Here is a 21,147-nt window from a genome sequence, read left to right on the forward strand (position 1 = left end):
CATAGTTCTGCATAGCAATAATTACAGATTAGACTACTCTAGAAGCTCTACCTAGGTCTAGACTCTATGTCATAGGCTAACTCTACAAATATGCTTTGCAGAACTATGCACTTACTGAGGGCAAACTTTTGGTGCCACCGTCCTTCTTTTTAAATATGTGCCAAATTCCAGACAGGTTTTTGTAAAATGAATACTTCTCGTTTCTCCTAACAAGCAGAAAATATGTGTTAAAATTTGATGTTCTGTGCACTCGACAATATATAAAATCTAGGCATTTATATCTAAATCTGCACTCGCTTGTTTTTAAATATATTTAACGTAATAGAATAGTTTTAACAGTCTCAACGCTATGTTTGCCTAATGTTGTGATTCCTACACTATCGAAAACGACAAAAGTGGAGACATACGATGCTATTTATAGCTTCTTACAAGCTGTGCAAGCCAAATTAACCCTTTCGCCGCCGTGTCAAACACAAAAGCTGTCTCTCAGACGCCACGTCACCGAAGTGTCAAAACTGAAATTGAACTTTATGCATATGCACCTAGGTCTATGTTGCTCTGTGGTCTATGACCGATTAATATGTCTTTGGCGTTGGACCTGCGGTGCGTATATATCGGTCATTGGCGTTCAAAAGGTTAATATTGCTAACCAGTTGGCTAGTGATAGACATTTATATTTGCTAGGGTTTGGAAATGACAGCTTGCAAGTGGACATTTAACTAACACATGTTGCCTTGCCATCATTACTGTAAATACCTGGACACCATTTTTCAAAGCTATACGTTCTAGATGTAAAACTGTTTTAGACACGCGCTTGAATGACGAGAGGCGTTTTATCGCTTAAATTCGCCTCTGATTAGACATTATAAATACAGGGAGATTTAAAATAATTTTTGTCAAGTACACAGAAAATCCGTCTATAGTGTTTATCTATCAGTAAGAGCATAGTCCCCAAAACTCATAATTATTAATGTAACCTCCCGCATCAGTAGTTTTACTACATTCGCAAGCACATTATATTTGGCCACGTCCATCCCGTATTGTACAATGTTGTTGGCGCAGTATGAAGACATAGGCGCCACGCAAGTGTTGTATACTAATAATGCGAACATCCATTTGTGCGTCTGGTTGCTTCGCAGGGTTTTGTTTGAGAGCGGCCGTTCTTGCTGTTTGACGGGCGTGAGCTGCGGCAGGGTTGACTCTGAGCTAGTCGGGCGTAGGCTAGGTGGGAAATGGTTAGGGTTAGTATTGGGAAGGTGGAGTGGGAAAGGGTTGAGTGAATGATACTTACTTTGCGCCGAAGTATGAAGGCGGTGTTGTGTCCAACACACTGGTTGGCTGTAAAAATAATAGAATATCATTAGTTTTTGTCAATAATGTTATAATATATTTTATTGCTGACTTTATTTTTATTTGGCCAGTGATCTAAATACTCATGAAGAAAAATTTTAATAAGTCCAAATTTAATAAGGTAGCGTTATTTGTATACAGAATTCCTACAGCAATAAATGTTACCTCAGAATCTGGCAACAGCTTTATTTAACCTACCTAATTTACCGCCAATGTCTTCCACAGTTAAATCTGTGTCTGTGTATAAGGTATTTAACTAACCGTTTTTTCCTTCTTCACACTATCAACCACATTCATTTTCTTGTCAATTAATTGTTTAACATAATGAATAGCTTAATACGCTTTAACACATTCGTTGATGACAGCTGCTTTTTCTTGCACAACGCTGGCTGGCATCTAAACCCACTCCCATACCCATTGCCAACTTCACGCAGCCGCACATCTTGGTGGAGCAGCTTCTTTCGCAAGTGCAGACAGCAGCACCACTGTCTCGCTTACACTGTATTGTACTAACCGTGTTCTCCTTCTCCTCGCTATCGGACGCATTAGTAGAAGAAAGCTTCTTGTTCTTGCACAGCGCCGGCTGGCATCTACAGCCGCTCCCGCAGCCGTTGCCGGCCTTGACGCAGCCGCACATCTTGGTGGAGCAACTTCTATCGCAAGTGCAGACAGCAGCACCACTGTCTCGCTTACACTGTATTACTAACCGTGTTCTCCTTCTCCTCGCTATCGGACGCATTAGTAGAAGAAAGCTTCTTGTTCTTGCACAGCGCCGGCTGGCATCTACAGCCGCTCCCGCAGCCGTTGCCGGCCTTGACGCAGCCGCACATCTTGGTGGAGCAACTTCTATCGCAAGTGCAGACAGCAGCACCACTGTCTCGCTTACACTGTATTACTAACCGTGTTCTCCTTCTCCTCGCTATCGGACGCATTAGTAGAAGAAAGCTTCTTGTTCTTGCACAGCGCCGGCTGGCATCTACAGCCGCTCCCGCAGCCGTTGCCGGCCTTGACGCAGCCGCACATCTTGGTGGAGCAACTTCTATCGCAAGTGCAGACAGCAGCACCACTGTCTCGCTTACACTGTATTACTAACCGTGTTCTCCTTCTCCTCGCTATCGGACGCATTAGTAGAAGAAAGCTTCTTGTTCTTGCACAGCGCCGGCTGGCATCTACAGCCGCTCCCGCAGCCGTTGCCTGCCTTGACGCAGCCGCACATCTTGGTGGAGCAACTTCTATCGCAAGCGCTGTCTCCACTGTCTCGCTTACACTGTATTCTACTAACCGTGTTCTCCTTCTCCTCGCTATCGGACGCATTAGTAGAGGAAAGCTTCTTGTTCTTGCACAGCGCCGGCTGGCATCTACAGCCGCTCCCGCAGCCGTTGCCGGCCTTGACGCAGCCGCACATCTTGGTGGAGCAACTTCTATCGCAAGTGCAGACAGCAGCACCACTGTCTCGCTTACACTGTATTACTAACCGTGTTTTCCTTCTCCTCGCTATCGGACGCATTAGTAGAGGAAAGCTTCTTGTTCTTGCACAGCGCCGGCTGGCATCTACAGCCGCTCCCGCAGCCGTTGCCGGCCTTGACGCAGCCGCACATCTTGGTGGAGCAACTTCTATCGCAAGTGCAGACAGCAGCACCACTGTCTCGCTTACACTGTATTACTAACCGTGTTCTCCTTCTCCTCGCTATCGGACGCATTAGTAGAAGAAAGCTTCTTGTTCTTGCACAGCGCCGGCTGGCATCTACAGCCGCTCCCGCAGCCGTTGCCGGCCTTGACGCAGCCGCACATCTTGGTGGAGCAACTTCTATCGCAAGTGCAGACAGCAGCACCACTGTCTCGCTTACACTGTATTACTAACCGTGTTCTCTTTCTCCTCGCTATCGGACGCATTAGTAGAGGAAAGCTTCTTGTTCTTGCACAGCGCCGGCTGGCATCGACACCCACTCCCAACTCATTGCCCACCTTCACGCAGCCGCACATCTTGGTGGAGCAACTTCTTTCACAAGTGCTGTCTCCACTGTCTTGCTTACACTGTATTGTACTAACCGTGTTCTCTTTCTCCTCGCTATCCGACGCATTAGTAGAAGAAAGCTTCTTGTTCTTGCACAGCGCCGGCTGGCATCTACAGCCGCTCCCGCAGCCGTTGCCCGCCTTGACGCAGCCGCACATCTTGGTGGAGCAGCTGCCGCGGCAGGTGCAGTGCGTGGAGCCGCCGCTGTCGCGCTTGACGGCGCGCGCGGGCTCGCGGAGGCGCTCGTTGGAGTTGTTGGCGTTCTCGGCGGTGAAGTTGTTGGTGAGGCGGGAGCGCTGCGCCTGTGGGGAAATTAGTGTAAGGCCTGAGTGGATGCTCGAGTTAGGCGTGCAGCGGGGCGGGGCGTGCGGCGTGCATGTTAAACAAATGCAAGCGTATATGAGCGGCCTTAGTGCACGCTGCTCAAATCACTTGTTAGCCCGACGCCACGCTGCACGCCCCGCCGAACGCTCCGCTTCGAGCGTCCACTCAGGCCTTACACTTAGAATAGTTGAGCGGATTAAAACGAGAATTCATGTGAATTAGAACTAAAATATTTTATACTCTGGCAACAATTTTGTCAATAGAAAAAGGCGCTATTTAAGTTTTGTATCCCTACATCAAATTGGTCGCCTTGTCTACTGACCAAGCTAACTTGCCACATTATAATTTACTGATTTGCCTGTTCAACTAAGGAATAAAGAAGGAATTCCCATAGTGTAAATTATACGTATCACGCCGTAGAGAGGCAACTGACAGCTGACTAAGACAAATGAAGTTATTATCTGCATACTAATTTTACTTGCGTGTTCCATACATTCGTAATCCATTTCATTCGTCTCTCTAAATCCAAAACATACAACTATAGATGGTCAAGCAAGTCTTGTCAGTAGAAAAAGGCGCGAAATTCAAATTTTCTATGGGACGATATCCCTTCGCGCCTACATTTTTCATATTTGCCGCCTTTTTCTACTGACAAGATCTGCTTGACCAACTTTAAACAATTGTTAAGCTTGAAATCATTGCTGGCAACGCGTACGAACCATGTTTATAAGTAGACTCGAGTGCGCGAAGCTGCCAATTAAATTATGACTGTAACTATTGCACCAAAAGGTTGAAATTCCTCTGACTCTAATATAGCCGCATGATGAAAACCGTACCTGTATACGCTTGTAGAGCGGCGTGGCCCTCCAATCGGGATCGTGGTCATCATTCTCCCTGTCCTCTTCCTCCTCGTCGGAAATCTCCACGTATTCAGTCTTTTTGTCTCCCTCTTTCTTACCCTTCTTCTGTTTCTTGGTGTTACCGTTCGTGGACGCTGTGCGAAGCTGCTCTAGTTCGTCAGACAACTTTTTCTGGAATTTTATTAGGATAAATAGATTATTTTATGGTAATTCTATTTAATTTTGTTTATTTCATTCCTTTGCAAGAATTCCAGCTGACAATTTCCTTTTAAAACTCAATGAGTTACAAAACCCTAGTTTTTTTCGATTTATAGGTTTCTAAACAATTCATACAAGCTACAAACTTCTTCAAAAAGGTACCACTTTGTCGCTTACCATTAAGACGAGATTTGCTTGTATCTTTATACAAATAACCTGTCAGAGCGTCCTTATAGCAAGCGACAATGTGGTACCTTTTGATTGAGAAAGTCGCATATTTTTATCAGGCTGTGATATGTGTGCTTGATCGATTGATCGTACATATGAATTGTGATATTATTTCCCCATAAACGGCTAATTTTAAAACAGTTATTACATCCATTTCTAGATTTTATGTTATTTCAGTTGTACGGATACCGATACTCCGTTTTTTTAAGATTTGAATATTTCTAACCTCAAAAGTAGTGGTAATTAAATTTTTCTTCCGAAATGCTATTTTATGATATCTAACATTACGGTACAATAATATGTAAACGAAACTATAATTCCACTACTTTTCAGGTTATAATATTTCTAATCTGAAAAATAAACGGGGTATAATGACGAATTGACGACTTGTACCCACTAAAATACCTACCAAAACAAGTGACAGTAAAAATAATAACCACTTATCTATCTAGAAAAGCTTGCAATCAGTAACATACATTTTCAGCTTCAATTTGGTCCAACTTTTCTCGCTGATACTGAATCACGATCTGCAGATGTTATTTCAAGTTATTCTAAACTAAAACTCGAAACAAAAAGGGCTATCTCGCTCCTACCTACAGAAAAAAGTGAACAATCTACAATGAAACGTGGGGAACCAATAAGGATGGTATATTTTGAGCAGACTACATACATTCTCTGCCTCGACCTGGTCCAGTTTTTCCTGTTGGTATTGAATCACGTTCTGAAGGTGCTGGCACGCTTGACTCTTGTTGCCAACGACCCCGCGTTGTAGAGCCACTAACGCTGATAGCTGAAATGGAAAGAAAAATTTGGTTAGGTCGTATAATGTACAAATAAAATATCAATCAGATGTCTAAGACACCCGGATAGAACCTACTTTTAAGGCGGGTAAAATTAAGCCATACTATATACCACCTATTATGTTGAACTCTAGCCCATTACAAGTTGTGGACAAGGTTAAATACCTGGGACACGTCCTCACGAGCGACCTAAGGGATGATTTAGACTTGGAAAGGGAGCGCAGGGCGTTGGCGGTTCGGAGTAATATGATAACCCGCAGGTTTGCTCGTTGCTCACGTGATGTAAAAATCACGCTATTTAAATCATACTGTCAATCCTTGTACACGAGCAGCCTGTGGGTCCGGTACACGAAACGAGCCTACAACGCCTTGCGCGTACAGTATAACAATGCTTTTAGAATGCTGATGGGACTGCCTCGCAGGTGCTCTGCATCGGGCATGTTTGTGACAGCTCGCACGGATGGTTTTCAGACTATATTACGTAAAAATATAGTCTCATTACTAAGTCGTGTGAGGTGTAGTCCCAACAGCATTCTAAGAGAAATTGCTGATAGGTATGATTGTCCGATGCTAAAGCATTGGACCGAGCAGATCAAAGGTGTAGCGCAATTTGTAGTGTAGGTACCTGCTATGCTGTAGTAGTGTAGGTAGGTATCTATATTATAAATTAATTAGCCGAACATAAATGTATATAATGTAAAAATACTAACACTAGATTAAGATATTTGCTTGTATTACTAACACTCTATGGATACTTTTGTTTGTCCGAAATAAATAAATTATTATTATTATTCTCTTTATTTATTTTTCGTCTTAAGTTAGGTTATTTTATAATATGGATATAAAAATAAAATACAAAAACACTTACAAAAACAATACAAAATACTTATAAACATATTATAAAAAACCTAACCTAGGGTGCCGCCAGCAGCGGGGCAAGGCCCAAGCTGCCGGTGGTCAGGGCTGCAGAGAGAGGAACCGGCGGACTATCCGCGCCGTGTCCAAGATCACATTATTATTATTATTATTTGTTCCGCAGATAGCGCTCACTGAGATTAGTTTTAGGCTGTAACTTCTGATCAGGGAGACAGATTAACACATTCATTGCCACCCAGCCAAACAAGACATCCGCGCCTGGCCACAAAAATTTCGTCATATAAAGTGTAGTGCCACGATCCGACTATCGGGTCGTCCGGCCTGGGAACGAAATCATAAAATACCCGATAGTCGGGTTTTCGGCACTCAATGTGTTAAAACGAAGTATAATAACCCAGTCACAGGTATAGCAATGAGTTTTAGCTTTGAGCATGGACTGTAAGTTATCTTATCGAGTTTGTGACACCCAAACACGGAAAAACTACTCTCCTTTTCATGTTCGCACTTTTATGGTTACATAGTAGTTAACGGTGTCCAGAGTGCGTCTTGACAACCTAATGCTGACAATTGGATGCAGGATCCAGTTTTGAAGGAACTTACTGTTCTAATCTATCATTCTAACCCACGAGGATTGAGAAACGAGACCTATTCCCAGTTTCTAGTCCAGGTGAGATATATGATGCTGTCTTGTGAATCTTGAGACATTTTAGCATTTTTGTTCTCAATTACACAAGTACTGCAACTTTTTTAACAAATTTTTGGGTTGAAGTTAGGTTGAACCAAAAATTTAGCGTATTCAATAAAAAACCGGCCAAGTGCGAGTCGGCCTCGCGTTCCAAGGGTTCCGTACATTAAGTCCGACTCACGCTTGACCGCGCATTTTTTATAGGTTTACAAATTATAGGTAAAGAACTATTTTGTGTATTTTTTTCAACATTTAGACCCAGTAGTTTCGGAGATAAGCCCCCCTGGGCACGAGTGATTCTATAAGGGTCCCGTTTTTTCCTTTTGAGGTATGGAACCCTAAAAAACCGGCCAAGTGCGAGTCCGGACCGGACTCGCGCACGGAGAGTTCCGAACCATCAACAAAAAATAGAGCAAAACAAGCAACGTTGCTTAACTTTGGTCAAAAATCACGTTTGTTGTATGGGAGCCCCACTTAAATCTTAATTTTATTCTGTTTTTAATATTTGTTGTTATAGCGGCAACAGAAATACATCATCTGTGAAAATTTCAACTGTCTAGCTATAACGGTTCGTGAGATACAGCCTGGTGACAGACGGACGGACGGAGTCTTAGTAATAGGGTCCCGTTTTTACCCTTTGGTTACGGAACCCTAAAAATGATCGTATCTCACCTTCTGCTCGCTCTGCAGCTTATGGTTGGCGAGTTTCTGCTCCAGCTCGGCCTTGCAATTCTCAAATTCTACCAGCAGCCTGTCGTGCGCCTCCTTAATTTCCTCATAGCGCGCCTGGTAACCCTTTTCGCTCTGGTTCTGGAGTTCCTTCTTGGATTCTACTAGGAGGTCGAAGAGGCATTTCAGGGCCACTTTAGCTTCGAGCATGGATTGGACGTTGTCCCATTGGGTGCGGGATTTGTTTTCTAGGGAAAAGAAATATGATATGTTATGTTATTAAACTAAAGTTATTAAATATTAAGTTTATATTATTTTCTTATTAGACAACAATATTGTTGTTACTTATATTAAATTTGTTAATTAAGTTCTAAGCCTTAGATAATATGGAAGAGCGGTGTCTTCTGTTACAAGTATTTTATACTTACTAGAAGACTCCAACCTTTACAACTGTACGCTCTTTGTTAACAAATAAACATTTTTCTTTTTTTTTTCATTTTTCATTTTCATTTTCATTAAACAGTTATATTTGGGTTAATCAACTTTTTCTTGTCACACGTTGCTATGGTTACGGTCTCCTGAGTCACTCTTAAAATATGTTTTTCGTATTTAAATGAACCAAACTTGCATTTTATGGTAGTTATAAGACCTTTCCATAATGGGACATCTACTGAGCATGTTAGTAGAACATGGTACAGCAGTTCTTCTAACAATCTACGCTACTATTGTCTCCTCGCTGATGGGACAGAATAACAACAAGAAATAGTTGATTGACCCATTTAAATGTGATATTTATGAGTAAAATTAGTTACGGGAAGAGAAAGACAGTTCTGAGCTATCTCCGAGTTATTCTAAATTAACTTATGTTCTTAATAAGTACTTATTTGCTCCTTGCCGCCCCGCATGATATTTTGACTAGAGGTCGGTTTCAAGAATCAAGACTGTAGTTACATATTATGTATTGTACTGCATGTTTTATTACCAACTGAGCTACTTGCATACACTATTTTTGTCTTTCTGGTTGCCGCTGTGACGGTAAGACGTGATTACGGCGTGAGGTAAACTTACCCTGATCAGCGGTGAGTATTTTCTGCTGCAAGTCGGATATCTGTGCCTTACGAAGCGCCAGATTATCTTCAAGCTCGGTTATTTTCTGCTGGTTTTCCTCATTGTCAGGTCCTTTACGAAGAAGTTCTATCTGTTCCGTAATCCACGCTCTGAAAGGAATTATCACCATGATTTTTCTTAATCCCACAAATTACTTTATACCAATTTCTCTTGTTTATATAGTTTGTTTAAGACTACCATAGCTTAGCAAAAAAAAAACAGAAAGTGCGCGTCGGACTCGCCCACCGAGGGTTCCGTACTTTTTAGTATTTGTTGTTATAGTGTCAACAGAAATACATCTGTGAAAATTTCAACTGTCTATATTTATCACGGTTCATGAGATACAGCCTGGCCCACGCCACATTTCACCACGGTGACAGGTGCGACAATTCGACAAATGTCACTGTTGCTGACGTCACAGGCATCCATGGGCTACGGTTACCGCTTACCATCGGGCGGGCCGTATTCCTGTTTGCCACCATTATTGTATTATTTAACTTTTAATTATATCGGCAAAAAACAGGTATTTCTCTTGCGAAGTTTATGATGATGATGATGACAATTGTCACAAGATTTAAAAGAACTTTCGGTAATTCTTGACAGGAAATGAGTTCTGTGTCGGAATTTCGTGACAATAGGCTACATGACTAATTTTTTTTTATGGTATCAATCGATCGGGTTTGTTTTTAGGATCAAATGTCTATATGGGACCCATTGCATTAAAATAACACAAAAGTCAGAAATTGTAGTCAAAGTCCGACAGTCGCACTTCACTCGCGAAACGCCCTATACAAAACGGCCAGAGGCCGTGACGTCATCGCCCACGTTGTAGTATGGACAAAACAAGAAAAGTGCGTTTTTGTCGGTGAAATATTGCGTTTATGTATATTTTTTTTTTATTCTATACTAAAATCTTATAATAAATCAAACAGAAAAGTGCCGTGAAACCCTATCGGGTTTGTACCGACACGACATTCGTGGATACATTTTACGTTAAGCATTGTTGTGATACATGAGATAATCGATATTTATATAAAATTACAAAATTATAGTTGCTATACAATATTTTTTTTGGTGAAATGTAAGGAATCGAATGGTACCCTTACTTTTATCGTTTTTGGAAGTTAAAAAAAACTTAAATTTTGAAACTTTCAGGTCCTGTATTTTTGTAATTTTTCAATATTTTATTTTAATATCCACATTATTGTAATAAATTGCTCGTTTGCTATCTATTTTACTAGATTTTGTTATAAAATTCAACATGTGTCAACATCCCTATTGGCCTGATGACAAATTTTGAAATCCCTTTTATTATTGTCGGTACGTACACTTGTACTAGTTCCGAAAAACACAATATTTCAGCTATACTCATAAGATTTAACATAAATAATTGCATTTTTTTATAGCTAGATTAAACCTCGCGCGAAAACGCCTCGCAAGTCGCAAATTCAGCAGCATATATTATGATTAGGGATGATAAATACATTACAAACATTAATAACTCATTTTATACAAAAACTCTCACACGGTTGCAATTTAAGACGAATTATTTAGATACATGCAAATTCCGAGGAAAAATCCCCGAGCGCCGGTTTTACTTTTTAATTTTTCATTTTTTCTGGTTACGACAGCCAAATGGCAATGATAGTTCCATTCGGCCAAATAATTAAAAAAGTTTTTTGGTGAAATATCGTATTATTTATAATAGCATTTTATTTATTTAATAACAAATAAATAAAGTCCGTCAACCAAATCTTGTCAGTAGTAAAAGGCGGCAAATTTGAAAAATCGCGGGTTAGCAACACTGTGTTCAAATAATTCCAAAACGCGTGTCATCTGTGTTTTATCTGTGGAATGTGGATCGTGAATGACAGCTGTCACCTTATTTGTTTTCATTTGGTTTTCATTCTGAATCGTTTCTGTTTCAAGAGATATTTCTGCTGTCACCATTAAATACCAATACATTAAATAAGAATAAGCAAAGCTAAGGGGCCTACAATGTACAATCATGCTCGTTGATGGTAAACATTACTAAAAATTGAAGTTATGACAAGTATTGGAAGAACTCTTTCGAACTTTTAAAATTATGTTCAGTTTTTTTGTTTTAGGGTTAAAAGGCATAAATAAAATTAAAACGTACCTATGCCTAAATCTATCCAACAAGACCATAAATTGTGTCCTGGAAACCGTCCATAGGCCCACATGTCTAATATTTTCAGCAATCAGTTGTGACTATTTACAAAGGTAAACCTTTTAAACAGTATTAAGAGCCTTGATTATATCGCCGTTCTTTCGCAATATCTACCTAATCCATACATGTTTGTTGCAGGATTAAATCTTGCCCAATATAAGGCGTTCGTAGTAGGTAGTATCTTTTCAGACAATACTTACCTATGGCGGTTTATGTACGTGTAAAACGGAACCAAGTCGAAAAGTGACCCTTATCTTATTTACCTTTAAATTAAATAAACACCCAAATATCAGTTGTTTTATTTTTAATATGTATATTGTACAATATATACCAATCAAAAAAATTACACAGGTATGTCATATTCATCCAGAACAGTACACTAATTTACATTAACAAGTGGCATATTATATTGTAAATAACAAATATATGCACTATCTAATTATCTGCATTTTGATATGATTTTATTTTAGTAAACTTAGAAGACATAGATAGGGAACAAAGAGAATATAAGCACTACTATAGGGAGTTGTTTTTGATATCTTCAAATTTGTTCATCATTTTGATTAACATTGTTTTAACATCGCTTTTAAATTGTCCATGTTTCAATTTTTTTTCAATAAACCGCGAGTGACAATTTGAATTGACGTACGCACGCAGGGCGCGCTCAGCGGAAAAAAAAAACTGTTGGTTCGATGTACATTGCTGCTTTTCTTAGCGCAATACTGCTCTTTGAGTGTTGCCCTACTTTAGTTTGCTTTACATTGCTACTGACAAGATTTGGTTGACGGACTATATTTACTTTGCATCGTGTAATATTTTTTAGACGTAATAAATGTTTAGTGGCGAAATAACATTTTTTTGAACCTCTAAACTCTTTGGTGAGGATGTATGGATTACAGTCAATGGGGTTGTCTATGCTGCTCTAAGAAATATTGGTCAACCAGATCTTGACAGTAGAAAAAGGCGGCAAATTTGAAAAATGTAGGCGCAAAGGGATATCGTCCCATAGAAAATTTGAATTTCGCGCCTTTTTTTACTGACAAGATTTGGTTGACCAGCTATACGTCATGGATTGATGACGTCACTGTTTAGCTCGCTTCTGATTGGCGTTTCAGTCAAAATGGCTGATTGGAGAATTTTGCACTTTTATTTTATTGAATATATTAATGAATGAATGAATGAATGAATGAATGAATGAATAACATTTATTTCAGGACAAGTCCCATAGTATGTTAGTAACAAGATGAATACTTAAAATTAGTGTTAGTGCACAACATAAATAAAAATTTAACACAAATAAAAACTTAAAAACCTATAACCTACCTACGTGGAGCGCGAGACATGGAGCTGCGTCCATCGACACATCAGCGCGGAGTCCCAGCGGTCCGCGAACGCGCTCAGGATCCCGTTGGTGCTGCCGCGAACTCGGGCTAACAGGGAGGCGCACCGCTTGCGCATTATGGCAGCAAAATCGTCGGACCGCGCCTCCGCAAACATGCCCGACGCACTACAGTGCCGCGGCAACCCCAACAGAACCCTAAACGCGTTGTTATATTGGACTCGCAAGTCGCTATATGCCCGCTGCGTAAAGTTGACCCACAGACCGCAAGTATAAAACGATTGGCAATATGCCTTGAACAAAGTAATTTTCACAGGCTGTGAGCACCTTGCGAACCTGCGAGCCAACATATTACATCGGACAGCCAGCGACCTGCGCTCCCTCTCCACGTCACAATTATCTTTTAAATCCTCCGTGACCCAGTGACCCAAATATTTGACTTTTTGCACCCTATTGAGAGGTGTGCCACAAAGCGAGATACCAGGAGCGTCTGTGTAGGTCTTTGACCCTGCCTTAAATATAATCATCTCGCTCTTTTTGGCATTATATTTGAGTCCGTGGGCCACAGCGTACGACTCACAGATTGCGACCAGTTTTCTTAATGCGCCAATCGATGGACTCAGAAGCACCATATCGTCTGCGTAACTAATGTTATTCAAACAGATATCTCCAACGTGACATCCGATATTAGTGCTGCTGAGCTCACCGATTAGCCGGTTCATATAAAGATTGAAGAGCCGGGGCGAGCTCAGCCCCCCCTGCCTCACCCCACACTCCAACCCATATTCATCTGAGTATGACCCACCCCATCTTACTCTGTTCCTTTGATTGCCGTACCAGTAGCGAAGCATCAAGACTACCTCTGGCGGTAATGTGGTCTCATGCTGCAACTTGTTCCATAGCGCCTTATAGTCTACTAGATCGAATGCCTTTGACAAGTCCAAAAAACAGGCAAATACAGGTGTATTTTTATCAGTGTAGTACTGAACAGCTTGCTTGAGACACAGTATTGCACTCTCCGTGGACAACCCTGGCCTAAAACCAAATTGTGAGTCGTGCAAGTTTAGGTGCTGGGCGAGTTGTTTATCAAGCAAACTGTCCAGAACCTTGGCCAGAATAGTAGCTAACGAGATTGGCCTGTAATTGGACATGTCAGAGGCATCTCCAGTCTTATTCTTCACTATTGGCACGACTACCGTATACATTAGTTCATTCGGAAGATAAGAGTGGGCAATGCACAAATTAAAAAACAAAGCAAGTACTCTGGGTAGGTGGGGACCTGCATACTTTAGATGTTCAACGCTAAGGCCGTCGAACCCCGGAGATTTTCCTCTAACCATATTATTTATGACCGTGGCAACTTCCTTAGTTGAAAATTTAACAGCGAGTCTCGTGGTGTTGACGGCCTCAGAATCACCCACCGCCGACCGCTCAGAGAGCGGCGAATGTATTCTAAAACTTTCTTTAAAAGCATTAGCTATGTCCGCAGGATCATGCAGACCAGAAACGCTCGCAGGAAGGCTCGACTTAGGATTTAGGCTTTTTGTTCGCTTCCAGAATTCACCAAAACGTTTTTTAGAGTGACTTCTAGCTATCATATCCATTTTTATTTGTTGCTGATTATTCTGACAATATTTCAGTTTTAACTTAAACAATCGCCTTGATTCACGCATGCTATTGTACACATCGCCATGCAAAGGTTTTCCACAAGTTAACCACATCTGGTAACACAATCTCGCCTCCCTATGCGCGTCGCTGACATGCAGGTTCCAACCTGGCATTGAGCGTTTTTTAAGCCGATTTGTGCCTTTATGCGAAAACTCGGCGCCCTGTTTAAGAGTACTTACTATATTATGATGCAGTGTATCCAATAACAATACATGACCAGCATTCATACACAAATTATTTGAGCATTGATATAACTCTTCTGGCATAACCACAAGTCTTAACCTATTATTACAAAAGTCATTATATTTCTCAACCTGCTCACTGTCCCTCTCCCCCCATATCCCCCCATTAATAATCCTAATATTTATACTGAGATTGGGACATTTTTTAGAACCATATTAACATAAATGTAGCTTTGAAACCATTATTTCCATGATTCTTTGTTACTGTCATCGGCCAATTGTAGTGTTTCTTGTGACAATTGTCATTAGCTTCGCAAAATAAATACTTATTTATTGGCGATATAATGGAGTTTTTTTAAATTAAAATGTTGGTGGCAAACAAGCACACCGCCCGTTCGATGGTAAGCGGTTACCGTAGCCTATGGAGGCCTGTGACGTCAGTAACAGTGATGTCGACAATTGTCACCGTGATGAAATAGGGGCCAGGTGACAGACAGACAGAAGAGTCTTAGTAATGGTCCCGTTTTTACCCTTTGGGTACGGAACCCTAACAAGTCTCCCGCCGCCTCTGTATGTTCGTGAATGATTCATAAACTACTGAACGGATTTTCATGCGGTTTTCACCTATGTATAGAGTGATTCTTGAGGAAGGTTTAGGTGTATCATTTGTAAAGGTTTTGTGTAAACTGGTTGCACTACACCCGTGCCAAACCGGGGCGGGTAACATTTCCCGATAGATGGCTCTGCGCGTAGGTTAGATGACGCTATCGATGTGTCGACGTAGTTTGCCTATGTTGTACTTGATCATCATGAGGAAAAGTATTGTCATCTCTACGTAGGCGATAAAGAAAGAATTTTTGTACGCGTCCTTATTTAATACAAGGACGCTTATTGGATTGAGTGTATAGATTAAGTTACCTAAAAATTTGTTTCCCAAAATTCCCAATATTTTATGTTCCATTCGTGTTTTCCCATTCTTTCTGTTTTTAACAGGGTTCCGTAGTTTATGACGTATTAAAAAAAAACTACTTACTAGATGTCGATCAAACCAATTTTCGGTGGAAGTTTGCATTTTTTTTAGTTTTATCATTCTCTTATTTTAGAAGTTACAGGGGGGGGGGGACACATTTTACCAATGATATTAGAAAACTCAATATCATTTTTGAAGACCTATCCATAGACACCCCACACGTATGGGTTTGATGAAAAAAATTTTTTTTGAGTTTCAGTTCTAAGTAAGGGGAAACCCCAAAATTTATTGTTTTTTTTTATTTCTATTTTTGTGTGAAAATCTTAATGCGGTTCACAGAATACATCTACTTACCAAGTTGCAACAGTATAGTTCTTATAGTTTCGGAAAAAAGTGGCTGTGACATACGGACGGACGGACGGACGGACGGATGATGATGATGATAAGAACTATACTGTTGTATCTTGGTAAGTAGATGTATTCTGTGAACCGCATTAAGATTTTCACACAAAAATAGAAATAGAAAAAACAAAATTTTTTTTTGGGGTTCCCCATACTTAGAACTGAAACCCAAAAAATTTTTTTTCATCAAACCCATACGTGTGGGGTATCTATGGATAGGTCTTCAAAAATGATATTGAGGTTTCTAATATCATTTTTTTCTAAACTGAATAGTTTGCGCGAGAGACACTTCCAAAGTGGTAAAATGTGTGTCCCCCCCCCTGTAACTTCTAAAATAAGAGAATGATAAAACTAAAAAAAATATATGATGTACATTACCATGCAAACTTCCACCGAAAATTGGTTTGAACAAGATCTAGTAAGTAGTTTTTTTTTAATACGTCATAAATACCCTAAATACGAAACCCTTCATGGGCGAGTCCGACTCGCACTTGGCCGCTTTTTTTACCAACCACCTGATATAAGTGGTAGGCAGTGTTGGCCGAACGTTAATTGCCATTGACAATTAACCACTACAAATTGAACCGTAAACCTTAACGGACGGTTACAGTTAACGGTTCAATTTGTGATGGTTAATGGCCAATAATGGTCAATTGCATTAACGTTTCGGCCAACACTGGTGGTAGGCGCTTAGCACGCTGGATCCGATTCGCATGTCGTTCCGATGTTTGAGCGAGACAACGCTATGCGCTTATTATAGCGACGTCCCAGTCGCACGACGGAGCGGCACGCGAATTGGATCCAGTGTGCTAAGCGCCTTAGACCTATAATTTCAATTCAAATTTATAGGTGACACAGCTCAGGTAAGCAGGAAAACACATCAAATATTATATGTTTGTAATTCATAATAATCAATCAGATTTATATAATATGTTTTCCCATTACTTTTAATAACTTTATTTTCTTTTCCTTTTGTAAGAATTTGATATGTTTTCTGAAAGAGCTACGAATTTGTATGATTCCATGTACATATGTATATTTTCTAAATCAAATTTTTATTACACCTTATGTGTATAACTGCATGAATTCTATAGTGATTTAAATTGTATTTTTTTTTCCTTATTTTCTCGTAATGCATGTTAATTATAAGATGTAATTATTTTTGAAAAGATGTGTCCCGCCGAGTTTGTTGCCGGTCCCATAATGGGATACCCTCCTCCAATTGAGGGGGGATTTAAATATTCTCGGGGCAGAGGTGTAGGGTTGGAGCCGGTCTACCTAGCTTTATTTGACGTTCATAAGCGCATTGTAATTATGCCTACTTGAATAAACTATCTTTTATCTTATCTTATCAATATTATGAGCTTGCTTTAACCCTTAAATGCATAGTGTTGCCAAATGTCTACAAAGCATTAGACAGCTCACAGATTAAGGGTTAAACAAATTTTGTTCCTGTATATTATTTCAATAGTAAAACTAATAAATTTTCCGAATTATTACATAAATTTACGCAGAATTTTAATTTATAAAAGTTACATTTCTTTATAGACGAAATGTCGGAAAACTTGGAAAAACCTGGAAGTTGATGATTTTTAGTATGTGATTTTGGGCAGATTTTTCGGGGTTTGTAATTATTTTATATTTACAAACTTTATCATAGGAATATCATAAATAGTGTACCTTTCTGATGGCAGTTAAGATTTTTTCCTGTACCCTTGACTAATAGCTATATATTTCCAAAAATATGCTTTAGCCTATGCAACTTTTAACACTGATTTCGCAGTGAAAATCGATGATATATTTTTTTTACTAGTTTTCCTAGAAACGGCAATCAATTATGTGATACATATATTAATTTCGGGCAAAAAGAAAAAAACATGCATTTAAGGGTTAATTACCTGTACTCCATGAGTTCCTCGAGCGATTTCTCTGCCTCAACAATGCTAAGATGTACTTCCAACTCTTGTTCTATATACTGCTGCACCGCACCAGCTTTCACGTTGCCTTTAGCGCTACGCTTCATTTGAGTCTGCTTCTGCCTGTCTAAAGCCTCCTGTGAAATTAATAATAAATATTAGGGGACATCTTACACAGATCAACCTGGCCTAAGCTAAAGGGGCCCACTGATTACCAGTTGTTCGGGGCTGTCAACTTTTTGTTCTAACTGACAGGCCGATATCGCTCGGCGGACTGTTAATCAGTGGGCCCCTTAAGCAAAGCTTGTACTACGGGTGCTAGGCGACGATATACATACTTATATACATTGACAACCAATATTTGTGTTCATCAGACAATTAAATGCCCTTACTGGGATTCGAACCCAGGATCATCGGCTTCACAGACAGGGTCACTACCCACTAGGCCAGACCAGTTTTCTTGTTAATTTATTTAGACAAACCACAGGCGGTAATTCGTATTCGTAAAGCCCCAGGTTGCATATTTATGGCCCTCACCTTCGGTTCGGGTCACAAACACCTGGAGCATTCACGAATTCACCTAGGTATGTAATGTACTATTATTTTTTCACCTCAGCAGCTCGAACAAGGGTACTTTGCTACTTAAAAACAGTGTGCAAAATCGAATTTTGCTCACTGAGTGAGACAAAATGGGCAAAATGCGATTTTGCTCACTGTTTTTAAGTAGCAAAGTACCCTTGTTCGAGCTGCTGAGGTGAAAACTTAATTGTTGGTATATCTTAAGAAAACATGAGTGAATAGGTAAGTGATGAAGAAGGAATACATTTTTCGGGTTCTCTAATATGTTCTCACTGCTGAGGTGAAAAGTTTTGTGAACTACACGAGATCAAAGTTATTTACATCTCGTGCGCTTTTGAGTCCCTTACTACGCTCAAGATTCTAAATTAGATTCACGAGCGTAGCGAGTATAGAATCTTTCGCTTGCACGGGACTCAAAATAAGCACTCGAAGAAATATCAAACTTTGATCTCTTGTTGTACAAATAACTATTATTCTTTAAGCTGGACATACTTCTCTAGACGCTTTGCTAGTCATAAGCGAGATATAATGCCCAACAGTGTTCTGTGTCTAAGAAGTACGTACAGACATTTCCAGAGGGATGACGACACATGTTGAATTTTATAACAAAATCTAGTAAAATAGATAGCAAACAAGCAATTTATCACAATAATCTGGATATTAAAGTAAAATATGGAAATGTTACAGAAATACAGGACCTGAAAGTTACAAAATTTACGTTTTTTTTTTTAACTTCCAAAAACGATAAAAGTGAGGGTACCATTCGATTCCTTACATTTTATCCAAAAAAATATTGTATAGCAACTATATACATAAACGCAATATTTCACCGACAAAAACGCAATTTTCTTATTTTGTCCATACGACAAGATGGGCTCTAAGAGACCTTGACGTCACGTTCGTTTATCGTTTTGTTAAGGGCGTTTCGCGAGTGAAGTGCGACTGTCGGCCTTTGACTACAATTTCTGACTTTTGTGTTACTTTAATGCAATGGGTCCCATATAGACATTTGATCCTAAAAACAAACCCGATCGATTGATACCATAAATGAAAATTAGTCATGTAGCCTATTTAAGCTATCGTTTATCTGTGAATTCCTACCTTGAGTCTCTTGTTGACGGCGACTGCTTCCTCCATCTTCCTCTTAAGAACGTTCTGCTGCTTGGCGTGAAGAGACTCCATCTTGGCCATAGCGTTGGCCCGCTTGCGGTCCTCATTCCGGAGACGGAGCATGGCGCGTTCGTTGTCGGCCTTCCATTTACGGAATTTCTCGCTTTCTTCGCGCATTTGACGGATTATTTTCACCTGTTCAAGGATATGATACATTTGTATTTCACTATAATACGACATTTTACGTCTAGATATGTAAAAATGTACATATGTGGTTTGCCATCAGAGAAGGGTCCTTATGCTTCATCTGCAATAAGGACGTTTCTATCGGAATTTCTGTTGGAATTTCAGATGGAAATGTCCTTATCGCACTTGAACCATAAAGACCCTTCTGTGATGCAAAGCCACACATAATCGTTAAATATTGTACTTGATCTTTTTGTGACATCAGACACAGTATTTATCGATCAATGGAACTCAGAAATCTGTTATAAAACAAATCACTTTTCCGCTAGATGGAAACTATCGCAATTAATATGATATAGTACGGTATAAGTATCTATGAACTCAAACTCTATAATCGAAGACTGTGGCTATCAAAGTTATATTTTACGGAAATGACGACTATGCTATAGCCTCCTAAGCCCAGCCATATAAATGAAAAACCCAAAATTTGCTACTGAAATTTGAACCTATAGGCAGGAAATAGAGTTGATTTTTATTTGTTTGAAAATTTAACGAAACAATAAATGCAACTCTGTTCCATTTGAATATGGTTTAAATTTAATCGAACTGAAGAAGTACTATAGGTAGGACCTTGGGCCTTAGGAGGATAGATACATTTTAGACGTAGAAAACACAATTGAAAAAAAAAACTTTCCAAAGTCGGTACATACTATCTCTCTTTCCAATAGAATATTAACGAAATCGACAATAAACTTCTTTTTAAAATCTTCCATCCACTGGCCTCGATCATGCGATAGTCCATCTCCGATCTCTCTCATACACAACTAAATAGAAAGAGAGACTATACTTAACACGAGAGATAGAATAATTAGTGGGGTTAACATTATCTGTCATTGAGGTTGGTAGTAATTTCATAGAATTTCTCACGCGCACTCATTCTGGCATGTGGTTAGATTAACTGAATCAACAATTATTGTTGTTATTCTGTCATATCAGCTAGAAATTAGTTCTACTAAGTTAATTTAACCTTTTGGACGCCAATGACCGATATATAAGCACCGCAGGTCCAACACCAAAGACGTATTAATCGGTCATAGACCACAGAGCAACATAGACCTAGGTACATATGCATAAAGTTCAATTTCAGTTTTGACACTTCGGTGACGTGGCGTCTGAGAGAGCTTTTGTGTTTGACACGGCGTCGAAAAGGTTAAAAACCATAAAACCAGAACTTTCGGAGATATTCAGGAGAACGTAGCCATGTTGCTACAACATGCAACTGGCAATACGGCTTACGTATGGTTTATTTGACAAAAAAGTTGATTCATCCACAAAATCTTCACTCCATTTCAACTCGTTTCATTCCCTTAAGCGCTACATTTAGACGGTTCATGAACGTGCAACATTCGATACATTGCTAGCAACAAAGTAAAATTAATTCAGTCCATCGACCAAACACCGCAGTGTAACGAAAATTGCATGCAAGTTCATGA

The 21,147-nt window shown here is 39.8% G+C and overlaps 1 protein-coding gene across 1 annotated transcript in view; it reads right to left on the minus strand.

Annotated features, from left to right (window-relative positions):
- LOC134655746 (chromosome-associated kinesin KIF4) overlaps window positions 1-21,147 on the minus strand; it is a 37,430-nt gene that overhangs the window by 2,730 nt on the left and 13,553 nt on the right. Inside the window, exons 10-17 of the mRNA XM_063511212.1 lie at window positions 19,460-19,663; window positions 17,762-17,916; window positions 9,073-9,221; window positions 8,008-8,252; window positions 5,645-5,764; window positions 4,525-4,719; window positions 3,400-3,666; window positions 1,292-1,338 (exon numbers count right to left, since the gene is read on the minus strand). Coding sequence (XP_063367282.1) covers window positions 1,292-1,338; window positions 3,400-3,666; window positions 4,525-4,719; window positions 5,645-5,764; window positions 8,008-8,252; window positions 9,073-9,221; window positions 17,762-17,916; window positions 19,460-19,663 — 1,382 coding nt within the window. The remainder of the gene's footprint in view (window positions 1-1,291; window positions 1,339-3,399; window positions 3,667-4,524; window positions 4,720-5,644; window positions 5,765-8,007; window positions 8,253-9,072; window positions 9,222-17,761; window positions 17,917-19,459; window positions 19,664-21,147) is intronic.

This window comes from Cydia amplana, chromosome 17, assembly GCF_948474715.1.
Source record: "Cydia amplana chromosome 17, ilCydAmpl1.1, whole genome shotgun sequence".
NCBI classification, from domain to species: Eukaryota; Metazoa; Arthropoda; class Insecta; order Lepidoptera; family Tortricidae; genus Cydia; species Cydia amplana.